Source organism: Erinaceus europaeus, chromosome 3, assembly GCF_950295315.1.
Source record: "Erinaceus europaeus chromosome 3, mEriEur2.1, whole genome shotgun sequence".
Lineage (NCBI taxonomy): Eukaryota > Metazoa > Chordata > Mammalia > Eulipotyphla > Erinaceidae > Erinaceus > Erinaceus europaeus.
The window spans coordinates 80,988,735-81,007,393 of NC_080164.1; the positions used below are offsets into that span (position 1 = coordinate 80,988,735).

General features: G+C 39.9%; 1 protein-coding gene across 2 annotated transcripts in view; it reads left to right on the forward strand.

Moving 5' to 3' along the window:
* The window catches only part of MYO5C (myosin VC), a 119,107-nt gene that overhangs the window by 92,236 nt on the left and 8,212 nt on the right, over positions 1–18,659 (forward strand). For both annotated transcript variants that reach the window (XM_007528823.3, XM_060187586.1), the window contains 2 exons: positions 1,001–1,090; positions 16,797–16,947. In XM_007528823.3, coding sequence (XP_007528885.1) covers positions 1,001–1,090; positions 16,797–16,947 — 241 coding nt within the window. The remainder of the gene's footprint in view (positions 1–1,000; positions 1,091–16,796; positions 16,948–18,659) is intronic.

The window sequence follows — 18,659 nt, forward strand, 5'->3', positions numbered from 1 at the left end:
ATTTGTTAAGAAACTAGTAAGGTCAGGGGTATCCATGGCCTCAACACTTAACCTTCCAAAGTGCAGCCTTACAGTCATTACCTAAGCCATTCACACAAATGCAAATGTCTCTTCCTTGGGTATTGATAATTATTTCCTTCTAAAATAACACTGTGTTTTCTTTTTAACTTAGTTAACTGATTTATTTTTTGATAGAGGGTGAGAAGGAGAAAGAAAAAGAGAAACAAGCACCTGCAGCACTGCTCCACTGCTACCACAGCTTCCCCCCAACCCCTACAGGTGGGGACCCATGGCTTGAAGCCAGGGTCCTTGTCATTGTAAAGGTGACATTTGCAGATATTAACTACAAAGAAGGGAATTCTTTTATAATGCATGTACGTAGCAAATTATCAAGACAGCACTTTAAATATCTTACAGTTTTGTCAACTATACCTCAATAAAGCTGAAATTTTTAAAAAGTCAAATTTAATACCACATTCAGTAAAGAGATTATTTTATAAAGGAATTCGTGTGTGTGTGTGTGTTTTGTTTGTTTTTGTTTTCGTTTTTTGCCTCCAGGATTATTGCTGGGGCTCAGTGCCTGCACTGTGAATCCACTGCTCCTGGCCACCATTGTTTTCCATTTTATTGGACAGGACAGAGAGAAGTTGACAGCAGAGGAGAAGAAGATAGATAGATAGGCAGATAGACAGACAGATAGACAGATAGACAGACAGACAGACAGACAGACAGATAGGATAAGATAACTGCAGACATGTTTCACTGCTTGTGAAGTGGCCCGCCCTGCAAATAGGGGTTGGGGGGCAGGGATTCGAACAGGGATCCTTGTGCAAGTCCTTGCACTTCGTATTGTGTGCACTAAGTAAGCCCAGTGTGCCACTCCCTGGCCCCAAGGAGTCCATTTTGTTCAAAAGCCACCGACTAACTGAACAGTAAATTGTATCTCTTCTTATCTCAGAGGTTCTGGTGATCGACTTCAACTCTGTTTTGTTTCTTCCAGGACCACTTAGAAGACTTTGAAATGGTGTCCTTTTGGCTTTCCAACACTTGTCACTTCCTCAACTGCCTAAAGCAGTACAGTGGAGAAGAGGTAGGGACGCTCACCTGTCCTGTGTTCTTTTGCTGTTTGTACCTTTACAAGCTTCTTGATGAGCCAGAGCTCACAGTGGGGTTCAGAACTGAGACACCCAGCTCAGGGTGTGTCTCTGCTCCAGGGGGCCTGCTGGCTTCCACTCACCCCAGGCAACCTACTTTACTTCACCAGTTGGAGAAAAGCACAGCAGACTTCTATAAAAAGGCTTTGAAAGGGCCAGGGTAGACAGCATAATGGTTAGGCAGAGACTCTCATGCCTGAGGCTCTAAAGTCCCAGGTTCAATCCCCGTACCACCTAAAGCCAGAGATGATGAGTGCTCTGATAAATAAATAAATAAATAAATAAAATTATAAATAACAGGCTCCAGGCATGTCTAGGAAGTCTAGAAAGACTTTGAACATGATACTAGGCCTCAAAATCCTTGATTTTTAAATCAACAGGGTTGTATGAGTAATTTTTAAAGTTCTTTCTGGTTGTAAAACTATGAAGTTTTTAATATTGTGGCAAAAATAGTCTGCTTTTCTAGAGTTGTTCGCTATACATGGCTTTGATTGTTCTGCTACCCATCTATAAATGCTGTGCCATTTCAATTCTTTCAAAGGATTAGTATCATAAAGTCTCCACTTTCAAGGACTTACAGGGCAAAATTTCACTGACCTGAAACAACAAAGTTACTTTTTGGGTTTTCACTACTCTCCAAAATGATTTTAACATATAATCGCCCCACCAGCAATATATGAAGCTTTTAGTGATTGGTACCTTTCTTAGTACTTGGTATTGGCAGATGTTTTATTTTATTTTTTGTTTTATTTCTAATATTTGCTTATCTATTAGTGGGAGTGTGGAGGAGAGAACCAAAGCATCACTCAGACACATGTGATGCCAGGGATGTAACAAAGGACCTCAATATTTGAGAGTTCAGTGGTTTGTCCGCTGTTCTAACTCCCAGGCCACACAGCATACATGTTTTACATTTCTCTACAACTATGTGACATTTAATGACAGCTTTGGCCACACTACAGTGGGTTCAGTAGGCTATACCATAGCTTCCCCAAAGGTGGGTAGTGGATTTCTGTAATTACACTTTTATGTCATTCATTCAGTGACAGACTTGCCAAACAGTGAAGTTCTTAGAACACAATCCCTATCACTAAGTGCGTGACTATCTTTACCAATATACCTTGTTGGCTTAGAGTGCAACTACCTATTCACAAGGGAGGCTAAACATCATTTTTTATGGCTACTGCTCATTTCATTTCCTTTCAAATTGACATCTGCTCTTCATTTGTCTTAAGGGTCATTTTTTTCTTATTGATTTGTACTACAGACAGATTTGTGGCTCATCTTCAAATATTATTATTATTTAACTAAGAGGTTCAGTTTTGAGCTTTTCATTTCATTTTGAGTGTTTTGAGTTTAGTAAGAAATAAGCTTCTGCAATTGGAGTGGATCACTTTCTAAATTTATCTAGGTTCTAAATTCATGTGACTCAAATTCTCTGTATGAAGGGTATCTGAAATTAATAAGCAAAGCTTATTTTAAAAATCAATTTACTGGGCTAGCGAACAGCCAACTTGGATAGTGCACTTCTTTGTAGTGTGTGACCAGGTTTGAGCCTAGCCCTACTGCACTAAATGAATCTTCAGTGCTGTGACCACCTCCTTCTCATCCTCCTCCTTCCCTCTGTACCCCTCCTTCTTTTCCTCCTGTTCCTCCTCCATGTCTTCCTCCTCCACATTCTCTACTTTTCTGTCTCTCATTTTAAAAGAAAAAGAAAGGAGGGTCCAGGTGGTAGCACAGTGGGTTAAGCACACATGGTGCACAGTGCAAGGACTGGCTAAGGATCCTGGTTCGAGCCCCTGGCTCCCCCCACCTGTAGGGGGTATCACTTCACGAATGGTGAAGCAGATCTGCAGGTGTCTATTTTTCTCTCCCCCTCTCTGTCTTCCCTTCCTCTCTCCATTTCTCTCTGTCCTATCCAACAATGATGACATCAATAACAACAATAGTAATAACCACAACAATGATAAAACAACAAGGGCAACAAAAGGGGAAAAAATAGCCTCCAGGAGCAGTGGATTCATGGTGGAGGCACCTAGCCCTAGCAACCACCCTGGAAGCAAAAAGAAAAAGGAATTTATTTTGGAAATGTTGACTTACAGGTAGCTGTCACAGGGATACTGTTTCACATTTCCCCAAGATGGGTCAAAACACAACTCACCCTCCACAAAGCTATCATCCTGTTCTGCCATAGAACTTCTAACTCTCCTTAAACAGCTCATCCCTCACCAGATCTAAGTCACCAGATCTGCTGCTAAAGACCACAGTCACTTAAAGTTCTATCCTATTGACAGAGGACCTAGTGGGGGTTGTATTTTTATGTGTAAAACTGAGAAATGTATGCATGTACAAACTATTGTATTTGCTGTCAAATGTAAAACATTAACCCCCAATAAAGAAATTTAAATAATTAAAAAAAGCTCTATCCTGTATTCTCCCTGGCTTTGTTTTCTTGGGTCTCATCTATAAGCAAGATTACACAATGTCATCCTTGTAATTCTAGCTTATTTTATTATTTTATTTATAGAAACAGAGAGAAATTGAGAGGGATGGGGAGAAAGAATGAGAGAGAGAGACAGAGAGAGAGATACCTGTAGCCTTGCTTCACCACTCCTGAAGCCGCCCCCCCCCCCGCCCCCCGCGCGCAGGGGACCAGGGGCTTGAACCTGGGTCCACTTGCCTACTGTGGTGTGTGCACTTAGCCAGGTGTGCCACTGCCTGGCCCCCTTCTAGTTTATTTTTCTTAACATGATTATATCAGGTTCCATCAATTTTTAGCAAGAGATCAGAATTCTTACAGCTAAGTAGTATTTACCACAACTTCCTTAACTACTGGTAGGTTGTTGGACACTTGAGTCCTTTCCAAATTTTATCTGAGACAAATAACACTGACACAAACATAAGCATGTGTAGATCTCTTCAAATAACTTTTTTGTGTTACTTAAATTGATGCTGTGAGGGAAAAACTGTCAGATCATGTAGGACATCCACTTTTAATATCTTGTGGAATCTTGAGAATATTTGCCATAGGGGCTGAGCCAATGTACATGCCCTTTCCCCTCCCCGAATCCTTGCCAGCACTTACTGATCTTTTTTTTAAATGTTTTAATATTTATTTATTCCCTTTTGTTTCCCTTGTTATATTGTTGTAGTTATTATTGTTGTTGTCGTTGTTGGATAGGACAGAGAGAAATGGAGAGAGGAGGGGAAGATGGAGAGGGGGAGAAAAAGATAGACATCAGCGGATCTGCTTCACCGCCTGTGAATCGACTCCCCTGCAGGTGGGGATCTGGGGCCTGGAACTGGGATCCTTACGCAGGTCCTTGTGCTTTGCGCCACCTGCGCTAAACCCGCCGCGCTACCGCCCGACTCCCTGATTTATCTTTTTTGATATGTGATAGTCTCATAGGTGGCATCTCATGGTTGTCTTGATTTGCAATTCTCTGATAATCAGGGTCTTTAAGCATTTTTGTATATCTGAATCTCTCTGGTGAAGAATTTGTTCAGATTCCTTGCTGTCAGGTAGGGACTTTGTTCCTGCATGATTCCACTGCTACTGGAAGTGGTTTTTTGTTGTTGTTGTTGTTGTTGCTGGCTTGTTTGTTTTGTTTTTTGCTCTTTTCTTCTTTTCAGATAGAGAGTGAAAGGCAGAAAGAGAGAGAGAGGGAGAGAGGAGAGAGGGGAGAGACACCATAACACCACTTCACTGCTTGTGAATCTTCACGTGTGCTGCTCCAGTGTATTGGCCAGAGGCTCGAACCTAGTTCAGTGAAGTGTGTGCTGTCCTATGTGAGCCACTTCCTGCCCCCAACCATCTGATTTTTAAACGGGCTTGTGTGAGCTTTTTATTGCTGTTGCTGCTGCTAACTTTTCTGAACTCTTTCTCTTTTGGTTATTAGCCTTTTGTCCGATGTGTGACATATAAATACCACCTCATGTTCAGCAGGGTGTCTTTCTGTTTTGGGAACAGTTCCTTTTGCTGTGCAGAAGATTTTCAGTTTGCTTTTGTTTTCCTCGCTAGAGTCTCAGAAGGCATTTCTGAAGTCAATATCATGGAGTGTCTTGACGATGTTCTTTTCCGTGTTTTTTTTTGTTTTGTTTTTTTACAATTTTCAGTCTAACATCTGCATCTTTGATCCATTTTGAGTTGATATTGACTCTTGTGCATAGTGACATGTTCCTTTCTTCTATGTGTGGATACAATTTTCCCAGCACTGTCTACTGAAAAGGCTCCTGTCTCTCCATTTTATGTTTTGGGCCATTTTGGCACAAATTAACCATCCGTACATGTGAAGGCTTATTCCTGGGCTCTCAGTTCTGTTCCCTGGAGCTGTCTATTTTTACTCCAGTACCACACAGTTTTGATTACTATAGATATATAGCATAGTTGCAGGTCAAGAAGTATAGTTCCATTATTATTGTTGTTCTTTTTTTTTCTCAGAATTACCTTGACAATTCAAGTCGCTTATGATCCCATATAAACATCTAAAACATTTGTTCTGTTCCATAAACAAACCCATTTGGATCTTGATAGGGTTTGAGTAGGATAGCTTAATGATATTAATTCTTTCAATCCATGAGCATGGAAATTCTTTCCATTTCCATATGTCTTTATTTTTGTGATGACTCATGGCTTTCTTTATATATTAGTACGAAATTGATTAATTTATAGTTTGCTTTTACCAGAGCACCATCCATCTCTGTCTTATCCCAGGGATTGAACCTAAGACCTCCAAACCTCTGGCAGGAAAGACTGTTATATAACCACTGTGCTTTCTGTCAGTGTCTCTGACTCAACAGTTTTCAATGTACCAGTCTTTTGACATGTATGAAATTCATTTCTATATACTTAAAACTTTTGAATGGTATAATAAATGGTATTGCTCTTACTGTTTTTTTTTCATCTAGTTCACAGCTTGCATAGTAAAATGCCACTTTTTTTTTAACTATATTGCCTAATAAATTCTGAGACTTTTTTACTGGATTTCATTGGATTTTCTATGTATACTATGATGTTATATACAAGTAGTGACAGTTTCACTTCTCCAGTATGAAACCCTTTTCTTTATTAAATACATTTTAGTTGGTTTTATTTTCACCACCACCATCATTTTTTGTGGAAATGCTGATCCTGTAGGATTGTTGTTGTCATGGGGGGGTACACTGTTCACATTTCACCATGATAGGTATCAGTACATCTCACCCTCCTTGGTTGTTTGTTGGTTTATTGTCATCTGGGCTTTTTAGCTCTGGGCTGAAGTTTTTTAGATTGAGAGAAAAACAGGAAAGAGAGAAAGATACCACAGCACTAAGACTCACCCCCCCCCCAGTTCTTTTATTTCTTTTTCTTGAATAATTGCTATGGTTAGATCTTCCATGACTATGCTGAACAGTGATAGTGGATAGACAGCCTTGTGTTGTTCCTCATCTAAGTGAGAAAGCTTTCAGTTTTTTTTTTTTTATATAGGTGTACACATATCTTTTTGGTTGGGTGTCATGGAGTCCTTGGGGTATATCCCCAGGAGAGGAATTACTGGGTCATATGGAAATTCCATGTCTAGCCTTGTGAGAGTTCTCCAGACTGCTCTCCAGAAAGGCTGGACCAATTTACATTTCCACCAGCAGCGCAGAAGGGTTCCTCTGTCCCCACAGCCTCTCCAGCATTTGTTGCTGCTGTCCTTTTTAATGTATGCCATTCTCACAGAAGTGAGGTGGTATCTCAATGTTGTCTTAATTTGCATTTCTCTGACAATCAGTGACCTGGAGCAATTTTTCATATGTTTGATAGCCTTTTGGATCTCCTCTGTAGTGAATATTTTGTTCATATCCTCTGCCCATTTTTGGATGGGGTCATTTGCTTTTTTGTTGCTAAGTTTGCTGAGCTCTTTGTATACTTTGGTTATTAGTCTCTTGTCTGATGTATGGCATATGAAGATCTCCCATTTTGTGAAGGGTCTCCTTGTTTGTGTGATACTTTCTTTGGCTGTGCAGAAGCTTTTCAATTTGATGTAGTCCCGTTGGTTTGTTTCTTCTTTAGTCTCTCTTGCAACTGGGTTTGTTTCATCAAAGATGTCCTTGAGTTTTAGGTGGGAAAGTGTTCCACCAATGTTTTCCTCTGAGTATTGATAGTTTCTGGTCTAACATCCAGGTCCTTGATCTATCTGGAGTTTATTTTTGTTTCTGGTGAGATAAGGTGGTTCAGTTTCATTCTTCTGCATGTTTCAGCTCACTTTTCCTAGAAACACTTATTGAAGAGAGCCTCCTTCATCCATTTAATACTTTGGGCCCCCTTATCAAAGATTAGATGTCCATAGGTGTGGGGGTTTAGGTCTGGGCTTTCAATTCTCTTCCACTGGTCTGTGCCTATTTTTGTTCCAGTACCAGGCTGTTTTGATGATGATGGCTTTATAATATAGTTTGAGACCTAGGAGTGTGATGCCTCCATTTCTGTCTCTTTTCCTCAAGATGGGTTTGGCAATTCTAGGTGTTTTCAGGTTCCAGATAAATGATTGTAGTGTTTGTTCTATTCTCTTAAAGAAGCTTGGTGGAATTTTTATGGGCATCACGTTAAATTTGTATATGGCTCTGGGGAGACTATTCATTTTGATGATATTTATTCTTCCAATACATGAGCATGGGATGTCTTTCCATTTCTTGGTAACATTTTCTATTTCCTTGATTAGTGACTCATAGTTTTCAGTATAAAGTCTTTCACTTCTTTGGTCAGCTTTACTCCTAGGTATTTTACTGATTTTGCTGCAACAGTGAATGGGAGTGATTTCTGGATGTCTTCTTCAGATTTAGTATTTGCATAAAGAAATGCCACTGATTTTTGTACATTGATTTTTTTGTAGCCTGACACCTTGTTATGTTGCCTAATAACTTCCAGTAGTTTTCTGCTGGATTCTTTAGGTTTTTCTATGTATACTATCATATCATCTGCAAATAGTGAGAGTTTGACTTCTTCCCTTCCAATCTGTATTCCTTTGATTTTTTTCTCTTGCCTGATTGCTATGGCAAGAACTTCCAAAACTATGTTGAAGAGTAATAGTGATAATGGACATCCCTGTCTAGTCTCCGATCTGAGGGGGAATGCTTTCAGCTTCTGTACATTGAGCATGATGTTGGCTGTAGGTTTGCTATATATATGGACTCCACTATCTTGAGGAATTTCCCATCTATTCCCATTTATTGTAGTGTTTTGAGCATGAATAGGTGTTAGATTTTTGTCAAAGGCTTTCTCTGCATCTATTGAGATAACCATGTGGTTTTTGGCTTTGCTTTTATTGACGCAGTGAATGACATTGATTGACTTATGTATGTTGAACCAGCCTTGCATTCCTGGGATAAATCCCACTTGGTCATGCTTTTTAATATACTGCTATATCCGGTTGGCCAGGATCTTGTTTAATATTTTGGCATCTATGTTCATCAGAGATATCGGTCTGTAGTTTTCCTTTTTTATTCTGTCCCTATCTGCTTTTGGTATCAGGGTGATGTTGGCTTCATAGAAGGTAGAAGGGTGTTGGGACTATGTGTAAGCCTGATAGAGCCCAGGGAGAACCACCCCCATCCTTGGATGGAGGTCTGAGAAGATAACCTCTTGGTAAGTCTCTGTCAACCGAGGTGAGCAAAAGGAGGGAAACTCAGACTTAGTTCTTTCCTTCTCGACTCTCAGGCCCACAGAAACCCCAATACTTCCCTTCATTAACTGCAGGCCACATGGCTGCAGATTCACTTATTCAAAGTCACCTTCTGATTACAGAAGAACACACCTTATCACACACTTCATCACACACCTCAGACCCCAGACAAGAGAAATTCCAAACTATATGACTTTTTGATATCCATCTTCTCTCTGTCTCACCCTATAGTTTAATCCCTTTGCTTCTCTCAGAGACCTTTGGATAATTAAGTTGCTTGTGTCATGGAGAATAACTGTCTTGTATCTCATCAATTCCTGTCATACCAGCCCCCTACCTTAGGGGCATGCCGACCATTAAGAAACCTGTAATTTCTGACATATTTCAATAATAATTCCCTTCGTTTGTTTTTCTATTTAACTCATGTCCACCTTGCTAATAAACAAGTTCTGAGTTCTGAATTCTGAACACGCTGTAGAGCTCCCTGGTGTCTTTTACTTCGTGTTCCCTTGTTGTGAGCGAGAAAGAACCAGTCCGTTACCTTTCCCCTGGAGATCACCCCACCAGAGAGACCTGACATCGAAGGGAGTGTTCCTGTTTCATTGATCTTGTGGAAAAACTTTAGAATTATAGGTATTAATTGTTTCTGAAGGTTTTGTAGAATTCCTTTGTGAAGCCATCTGGTCCAGGACTTTTGTTGTTGGTAAGATTCTTAATAACTATTTCTATTTCTTTTTCTGTGATTGGTGTGTTTAGGTTTTGTAGTTCTTCTTGGTTCAGTTTTGGAAAGGCATGTTTCTAGGAATTCTGCCATTTCTTCCAGATTCTCTAGCTTGATGGCGTATAGTTCTTCAGAGAAGTTTCGTGTGATTTTCTGGATTTCTGTGGTGTCAGTTGTGATATCTCCTCTATTGTTTACAATTCTATTAATGTGAGTCTTCTCCCTTTTTTTTTTTTTTTTTTTAGTGAGTCTGGCTAGGAGTTTGTCAATCTTGTTTAATTTTTCAAAGAACCAACATTTGGCTTCATTGATCTTTTGTATGGGTCTCTTATTTTCAATGTAGTTTATTTCTGCTCTAATTTTAGTGACTTCTGTCCTTTTGGTTGTTTTAGGGTTCCTTTGTTCCTCTTCCTCTAAGTCCTTAGGTATGCAGTAAGGTTATTTATTTGATATTTTTCTTGTTCTTTAATATGTGATTGTATGGCTATGACTTTCCCTCTTAGTACTGCTTTAGCTGTGTCCCAAATATTTTGATAGCTTGTGTCTTCATTTTCATTTGTTTCCAGGAACATTTGAATTTCTTGCTTGAGTGTTTCTCTGATGCAGCGGTTCTTAATCGGTATGTTGTCTAGTTTCCAAATTCTGTGTCTTTTAATAATTTCTGTTTGTTGTTGAATGTTACCTTTACTCCACTGTGGTCTGAGAAGGTACTTGGGATGATTTCAGTGCTCTTGAATTGTTGATGCTGTCTTTGTGGCCTAACATGTGGTCTATCCTTGAGTATGTGTTGTGTGGATTTGAAAAGAATGCGTATTCCAGTTTTTGGGGGTGAAGAACTCTGAAAATATACAGGAGGTATAGTCTGTCCATCTCTTCATTTAGGTGGTGAAGCAAGTCTGCAGGTGTCTGTCTTTCTGTCTTCCTCTCTGTCTTCCCCTCCTCTCTCCATTTCTCTCTGTCCTATCCAACAAGGACAACATCAGTAATAACTATAACAATAAAACAACAAGGACAACAAAAGAGAATAAATAAATAAATATAAAAAAAATTTAGAAAAACAAAAAGAGAAGGAAATCAAAAGGGAAAAGGATTGGAATGACACCCCTGGTGAGCCAGGAATCTTAGTAAAGAAAATAGCTCAGTGGGAAGCCTGCTAGGAGTGACTGTCCAGCCCCTGGGGTCTGGTTTTGGGGTGGGGGGGTGAGATTCAGAAATAATCAAAATATTTCCTTCCTTTTTCCTCCATTTTCTAACCCAAGAGTGAGCTATAGGACCCCTTCTTGGTGTAACACTTAGGACCCCTTATTCATGCTCCTTCTGACAGCCCATTATCCTGCCCTATCCAGCGAATCCTAGGTCACAAGCCACTGCTTGTTGGAGCTCAAGCCAGCAGCTGCCTCCAAGTCACCATCTTGGCTCCGCGTCTTCTGTCCTTTAGTTTTCTTGTGATGCCCAAATGTGGTTTTGATGTCAGGGTAATATTGATCTCATGAAATGTTGTCTTATGCTTTATATTGGTTTGTTCTAGCCCTCCCCCGCCAAGAGAATTGGATCAGTCCTGTTAATTTCCCGGGGGGTTGGCCCTGCCCCTAGGAAACCCGCCAGAGTTCCAGAGTGACAGAGTTGCAGGGTTGGAGAGAAGAGAGGGTTCCTGGGTCCGAGAGTTCCTGAGTTCCAGAGTTCGAGAGTTCCAGAGTTTCTGAGTTCGAGAGTAAGGGAGAGGGTTCCTGAGTTCGAGAGAAAAAGAAAGAGTGCTTGCGCCACCGCAAAGAGACAGCAGAGTTCTGTTTGGGGATTAGTTTGTCTTAGTTTATGAATCGTTGTTCCTGAATAAAGAAATACAGCTTCCCTGCCCAGCCGTTGTCTCCGCGTCTCTGTTCACCACCGCAAAGCTAGCCCTGCCGGCCAGAGCCTCCGGAATTTTAACAACAAAATGTATTTAGAAGTATTCCTTTTTCAGTTTTTTTTTTTTTCTGTTGACTGGTAAATTCAGTCCTAGGTCTTCTTTTTTCAGATTTTTAAATTATATTTAATGTTCATACTCTGATTAGTAAGTTCTCCTTGATTACATATAATCTTTTTCTAACAGGTTTTTTTTAACATTTATTCCAAGTTATCAAATTCATTGGCATATAGTTTTCTATATTAGTTCTGTCTTTCGAAGAGAATGTAATTCCTTTGATTTCATTACTCCCTCTATTTATCGTGAAGGTTTGTTTACTTGTTTGTTTGTTTTTACCAGAGCACTGCTTGCTATGGTTGATGAAGGCCCGTGTTTATTATTAACTTTACTCACTACTTCTTTTGTATATCCCATATGTTCTGAAAACTTCTGCCTTTTTTTTTTAATTTAAGAAAGGACACATTTCCTTCTACCCTCTGCAACCCACAATGACCCTGGGTCCATGCTCCCAGAGGGATAGAGAATGGGAAAGCTATCAGGGGAGGGGGTGGGAAATGGAGGTTGGGTGGTGGGAATTGTATGGAATTGTACCCCTCCTACCCTATGGTTTTGTTAATTAATCCTTTCTTAAATAAAAAATAAAATTAAAAAAAGAAAGGACACATTAACAAAACTATAGAATAAGAGGGGTACAGTTCCGCTCCGCACAATTCCCATAACCCAATCTCCATATCCCATCCCTTCCCCTGATAGCCTTCCCATTCTCTATCTCTCTGAGAGTATGGATCCAGGGTCGTTGTGGGTTGCAGAGGGTAGAAGGTCTGGCTTCTGTAATTGTTTCCCTGCTGAACATGGGCATTGACTGGTCGGTCCATACTCCTAGTCTGCCTCTCTCTTTCTCTAGTAGGGTGGGGCTCTGGGGAAGCAGAGCTCCAGTGCACATTGATGGGGTCATCTGTCCAGGGAAGTCTGGTCAGCATCTTGCTGGCATCTGCAATCTGGTGGCTGAAAAGAGAGTTAACATACAAAGCCAAACAAATTGTTGAACAATCATGGACCTAAAGACTGGAATAGTGCAGATGAAGTGTTGGGGGGTATTCCCTGCATGCTCTTGTGTACTTTTGCTTTCAGGTATATATTTTTCCTCTAGTTTATGGGCACGTGTGAACCTATGCTCCATCTCAGGGGACCTGGACTATATCTAGGTTTGGGGACTTTATTGGGGAGTGGACCACCTGGAATGGAATTAGAGAATACTATGAAAGGAAAGGTCTCACCTGAGTGATGAAGCTGAAGGGTTGTCATTCCACATCTGAAGTCTCTGGTCACAATCTGAAGTGAAGCATGTTGTGGTGGCACTCATTGCGTTGATTAGGTTGTGATCCCCGGATACAATATTATTTGATTTTAATTGAGAGCAGCATGCAGGAAAGTGGGCCCCACCCTAAGGTTCCAGGACTGGGGGAAATATAGGCTCTATAGTGGAAATGTGAGGTTCCTGTTGTCTTAGGGTTCAAGATTATCTCAATAGATGCAGAGAGAGCCTTTGACAAAATCCAACACCCATTAATGCTCAAAACCCTACAAAAAATGGGAATAGATGGGAAATTCCTCAAGATAGTGGAATCCATATATAGCAAACCTACAGCCAACATCATACTCAATGGACAGAAGGTGAAAGTGTTTCCCCTCAGATCAGGGACTAGACAGGGATGTCCACTATCACCATTACTCTTCAACATAGTTTTGGAAGTTCTTGCCATAGCAATCAGGCAAGGGAAAGAAATCAAAGGAATACAGATAGGAAGGGAAGAAGTCAAGCTCTCACTATTTGCAGATGATATGATAGTATACATAGAAAAACCTAAAGAGGGGAGTCGGATGGTAGCGCAGTGGGTTAAACGCAGGTGGCACAAAGCACAAGGACCGGCATAAAGATCCCGGTTCGAGCCCCAGGCTCCCCACCCGCAGGGGAGTCGCTTCACAGGCGGTGAAGCAGGTCTGCAGGTGTCTATCTTTCTCTCCCCCTTTCTGTCTTGCTCTCCTCTCTCCATTTCTCTCTGTCCTATCCAACAATGACAACATCAGTAACAACAATAATAACTACAACAACAATAACTATAACAACAATGAAAAACAAGGGCAACAAAAGGGAAAATAAATATTTTAAAAAAGAAAGAAAAAGAAAAACCTAAAGAATCCAGCAGAAAACTACTGGAAGTTATTAGGCAATATAGCAAGGTGTCAGGCTACAAAAATCAATGAACAAAAATCAGTGGCATTTCTCTATGCAAACACTAAATCTGAAGAAGACATCCAGAAATCACTCCCATTCACTGTTGCAACAAAATCAATAAAATATCTAGTAGTAAAGCTGACCAAAGAAGTGAAAGACTTGTATACTGAAAACTATGAGTCACTCTTCAAGGAAATATAAACTGATACCAAGAAATGGAAAGACATCCCATGCTCATGTATTGGAAGAATAAATATCATCAAAATGAATATTCTCCCCAGAGCCATATACAAACTTCTGCCTTTCTTTTCACTTGTCTGCAAGTATTTTTCAGTTTATGCTTTAATTTCATCTTTGACCTAGTGGTTACTGAGAATTGTATTATTTAATCTTCACAAGTTTGAGGTTTTTCAGTTTTGTTGTTGGTGGTGATGATAATGTTTTTTAATTTCATAGCATTGTGATTAGAAGAAGTACTAGATATTATTGCAATCCTCACAAGCTTATTGGCATTTGTTTTGTGTCCCTGAATAAAATCCATCCTTGAGAGTGTTCACTATGGACTTGACAAAAATTAAAATTCAGCTGTTTGGAGGTGATATAGTCTATAAATGTCTATTATACACATCAGCTCTAGTTTGTTACTTAAAGTTACTGTTTCCCTGATATCCCCTGCCTGTTTGATTTGTCACAGATGTGAGTGAAGTGTTAAAATCACTTAATATTTCTACATTATTGTCAATATTAATTATTGATCCTGTTAATATTAGTTTACATATTTGATGTATTCTTTTTGTGTGTGTGTGTGTGTGTATTAAGTAGCAGTCTTGTATTTTTGGTTGTAAATATATTTTATCTGATGTTGAATATGATTGTGCCTTTCATTTTGAGGTTAATATTTGCTTGTAGATCAATCTACCAAATTTTATTTTGAGTCTGTATTTGTCTTGGAAGTTAAGAATGCAAAAAAATATTTTTTAAAGATTCATATATTTATTTATTTTGAGGGGGAAAGATCCCAGATTTCTGCTCTGGAATATGCATATGGACAGTGAACCCAGGGTGTCATGCAAACAAATCTTATACAATCTCTACCCACTGAGCCACCTCTCTGGCCACTGAATTTTGTATCAATTCAGTCCCTCTATACCATTTAACTGGTGAACTAAATTGTTAACATCTAGGGTAATTATTTAAATGTAAGTATCTATTGCCATTTTATGTTTGGTGGTGAGGGTCAGAGGCTTTGTTTGTTTGTTTGTTTAGTTTGTCTTTGTTATTTTTTTTTCAATTTCCAGATAAATTTATTTAGGCAAAGCTGAATTACAAAGATGTTGTTGTTATAGGATTACTGTTCTAAATTTTCTCAAGGTGGGTGTCATTAGGTTTCATCCTCCACTAAACTATCTTCCCCCTCAGTCACGGGGTACTAGATTTCCAAACTCCTTTTTACTCCTCCCTTCTGAGTCCCTAGATAGTTTCACCTTCATTTTCTTCTCAGTTGTGTTTTAGCATCTTTCTTTTATGTTGTGTTTGTATTCCCAGTTTCTGTTGTTCTATGGATTTCAAGATTATCCTAGGTTTATATAGAGAGCTCTATAATTTTGATCTTACATGTAGATTTTGAACTCATCTTAGCACGCACATTTTTACTCTTCCCCCTCACACTGTATCATTATGGTAACTGACTGCTTCTAATCAGAAGTGTTTTTACTTTATAAAATTTTCTTCAGTGTTTCTTGTAAGGCAGGTTTGGTAGAGATGAATTGCTCTAGTTTTTGCTTACCAATACAGTTCCTTCAGTTTCAGTTTACATATACATATGCATATATATTGTTTGAAATTATTGAACTCCTGGAAAAGCCATGATTTCTATAAAGTGAAGTAAACAACTGTGTTTTCTTAATTTGATGTACAGATTGTTTATTAGTATTGCAGATTGTAGGGCATAAGCCAAGACTGTTTACTCAGAATACAGTAAGGTATGTTGTTTTATATGCAGGAACCTCTACACCTGCTTGGATGGCTAGAGGCCTAGAGTTAGTATTGAGCTGGCATTACCACAGTGGGGAAAAGGTTACTGCAAGAGAGTCCTATGGGTTCTAGCTCCCTTTTGTACTGTTGATATCTACCCTAGGGGGAGATATGCAGTCACCCTGTCTTATAGGCCAATTCTTTGATCAGGATTACCCAACAGCCATCATTCACCTGTTAACTGTGAGCTAGCTCTGATCTGCAGGCTTTCCTGTCTAGGTTTTTCACAGGGGTACACACAGGAGAGTAATCTTGGAGCTGTGGCTCATATCACTTCAGGCTGCATCCTGAGTTACAACTTTAAGGTGATATAGGGAGGACATTTCTCCAGGCCTATGGGTATTCACTGCAAAGACTGCCTCCCTTAAAGCTCATTCCCAGTTCTGAGGTTGTAGAACTGGAAGGGAACCATTTGGAGAGTAGAAGCTGCAACAGTGGTCAGCTCCCAGAGTATACATGGAGCTTTTCCTGGAAGCCAAAACTCTACTGCCAGGGCCCTGATGCTTTAATGGAAAATGACTCCCAATGAAACTTCTGTGAGTTTCCATGGGAGTCATTTTCCATTATAGTCTACAGAGTCTAGGAGTACATGTCTGTGAGAAGGAGTAGGTGGGGCAGCAACATTTAGTTAGTTGCAGAAATTGTATGCTAACCTGACATCAGAACTCATTGAATACAGGTCACACACTGGGTCTTAAAGTGTAAAAGCTGTAACAGAAGTAGATTATAGGGCATCGGGCGGTAATGCAGTGGGTTAAGCGCACGTGGCGCGAAGTACAGGGACTGGCATAAGGATCCCGGTTCGAGCCCCTGGCTCCCCACTTGCAGGGGAGTGGCTTCACAGGTGGTAAAGCAGGTCTGCAGGTGTCTTTCTCTCCCCCTCTCTGTCTTCCTCTCCTCTCTCCATTTCTCTCTGTCCTATCCAACAATGATGACATCAACAACAACAATAACTACAACAATAAAACAACAAGGGCAACAAAAGGGAATAAATAAAATATATTTTAAAAAGAAGTAGATTATAATATTGTTAGAAGGGAAGGTATTTTAATTTCCTCTAGTCTCTACTAATTTGGTCTATTTATATGGTTAAATTTACTTTCAGGAATTCATGAAGCATAACAGTGCACATCAGAATAAGAATTGTTTGACCAATTTTGACCTTTCAGAATACAGACAGATTCTTAGTGATGTGGCTATACGAATATATCATCAGTTCATTATGGTCATGGAAAACAACATTCAACCAATGATAGGTAAGAAAAGAATTGATGCAAGAGATCTATGTTCATAGCAGCACAATTTGTAGTAGCCCAAACTTAGCAGCAACTTCAGTGTCCATCAACAGATGAGTGGTTGTAGTGGCATCTATGCACAATGGCTGGTTCAAGCCCCCAGTCCCCACCTGTAGGGGGAAAGGTTTGCGAGTGGTAAAGCAGTGTTGCAGGTGTCTTTCTCTGTCTCACCCTTTTCCCTCTCAATTTCTGACAGTTTCTGTCCAATAAGTAAATAAAGATTTAAAATTTAAAAAAAAAAAATGAAGCCACTTTCTTAGCCTCAACTCAGAAGCAATCATGTCAAGTGAAATAAACCAGAAAGAGAAGGATGAATATGGGATGATCTCACTCATGGGCTGAACTTAGGAAGCAAGAACAGAAAAGAGGAAACACAAAGTAAAATTTGAACTAGGTTTGGTGTTTTGCCCCCAAAGCAAAAGACTCTAAGGAGGGAGTGGGATGGAGGAGGAATCCTGGCATATGATGGTTGAAAAGGACCTAGGCAGGGTGTGCAAGTGTTTTGTAGAGATGAGAAATTTTACCCATGTGCCAACAGCTGTACTGTAAACCATTAACCCCCTAATAGATAAAAAGAAAAAGAAGTAAGGAAGGAAGGAAAGATGGAAGGGAGGAAAGATGGAAGGAAGGGAAGGAGGGAGGAAGGGGCTGGGCAGTGTGCACCCAGTAAGTTATGTGTGTTACCATAATGAGGTTATCCATGAGGACCCACATTCAAGTCCCTGGTCCCCACCTGCAGTTGGGGGAGCATCATAAGCAGTGGGGCAGTGCTGCTGGTTTCTCTCCTTCTGTATTCCCCTCTCTATTTCTATTCTTCTCTGTCTCTCTGAGAAAAATAAAGAAGAAAGAAAGAAAAACATGGCCACCATGAATGCTAGAATGATCATGCAAGCACCTAGCCCCAATGATAACCCTGGTGGTGAGAGAGAGAGAGAGAGAGAGAGAGAGAGAGAGAGAGAGGGAGGGAGAGAGAGAGAGAGAGAGAGAGAGAGAGAGGACTGTTGACTGGGGGAAATACTGTAATATTTAAGACTTAAAAGGATAATCTCTATGGAATATGTGATTACAAATAGCACACTTTTAAAACCAAAATAAAATTTCAGTGTGCAGATGTATACTTTTCAATTGTCTAGTTACTTGAAATAATTATTAAATATGTAAATACATGAGTCATAGTTTTCTCTCTGGAAGGGTGAATCATTCTGAAAAGAGTTTAGAGAACTGTTGCTACTTATATGACTAATTCTGGGTCATACAGAGGTATTTTTGAAATCCCAAAAGCCCACTTGGATTCTTGTGTTCCTTAATCACTTTTGTGAACTTTGAGATTTTTAAATGGTCCCTGGCCATAAATTAGCATGATTATAGTTCTCTTTCTTCTTTTCTTTCTTTCTGCCACCAGGATTATCACTGGGGCTTGGAGCCTGCACAGTGACTTCACCACTCATAGTGTCCATTTCTTTCCTTTTTTAAATGATAGAATAGAGAGAAATTGAAGGAGGGGAGAAAAGGAGAAGACAGAAAGGGCAGGAGAAAAAAAGGAAGAGAGGTGGTGTTAGATAGCATAATGGTTATGCAAAGAGACTCTCATGCCTGAGGCTCCGAAGTCCCAGGTTCAATCCCCTGCACCACCATAAACCAAGCTGAGCAGTGCTCTGGTGTTTCTCTCAGTG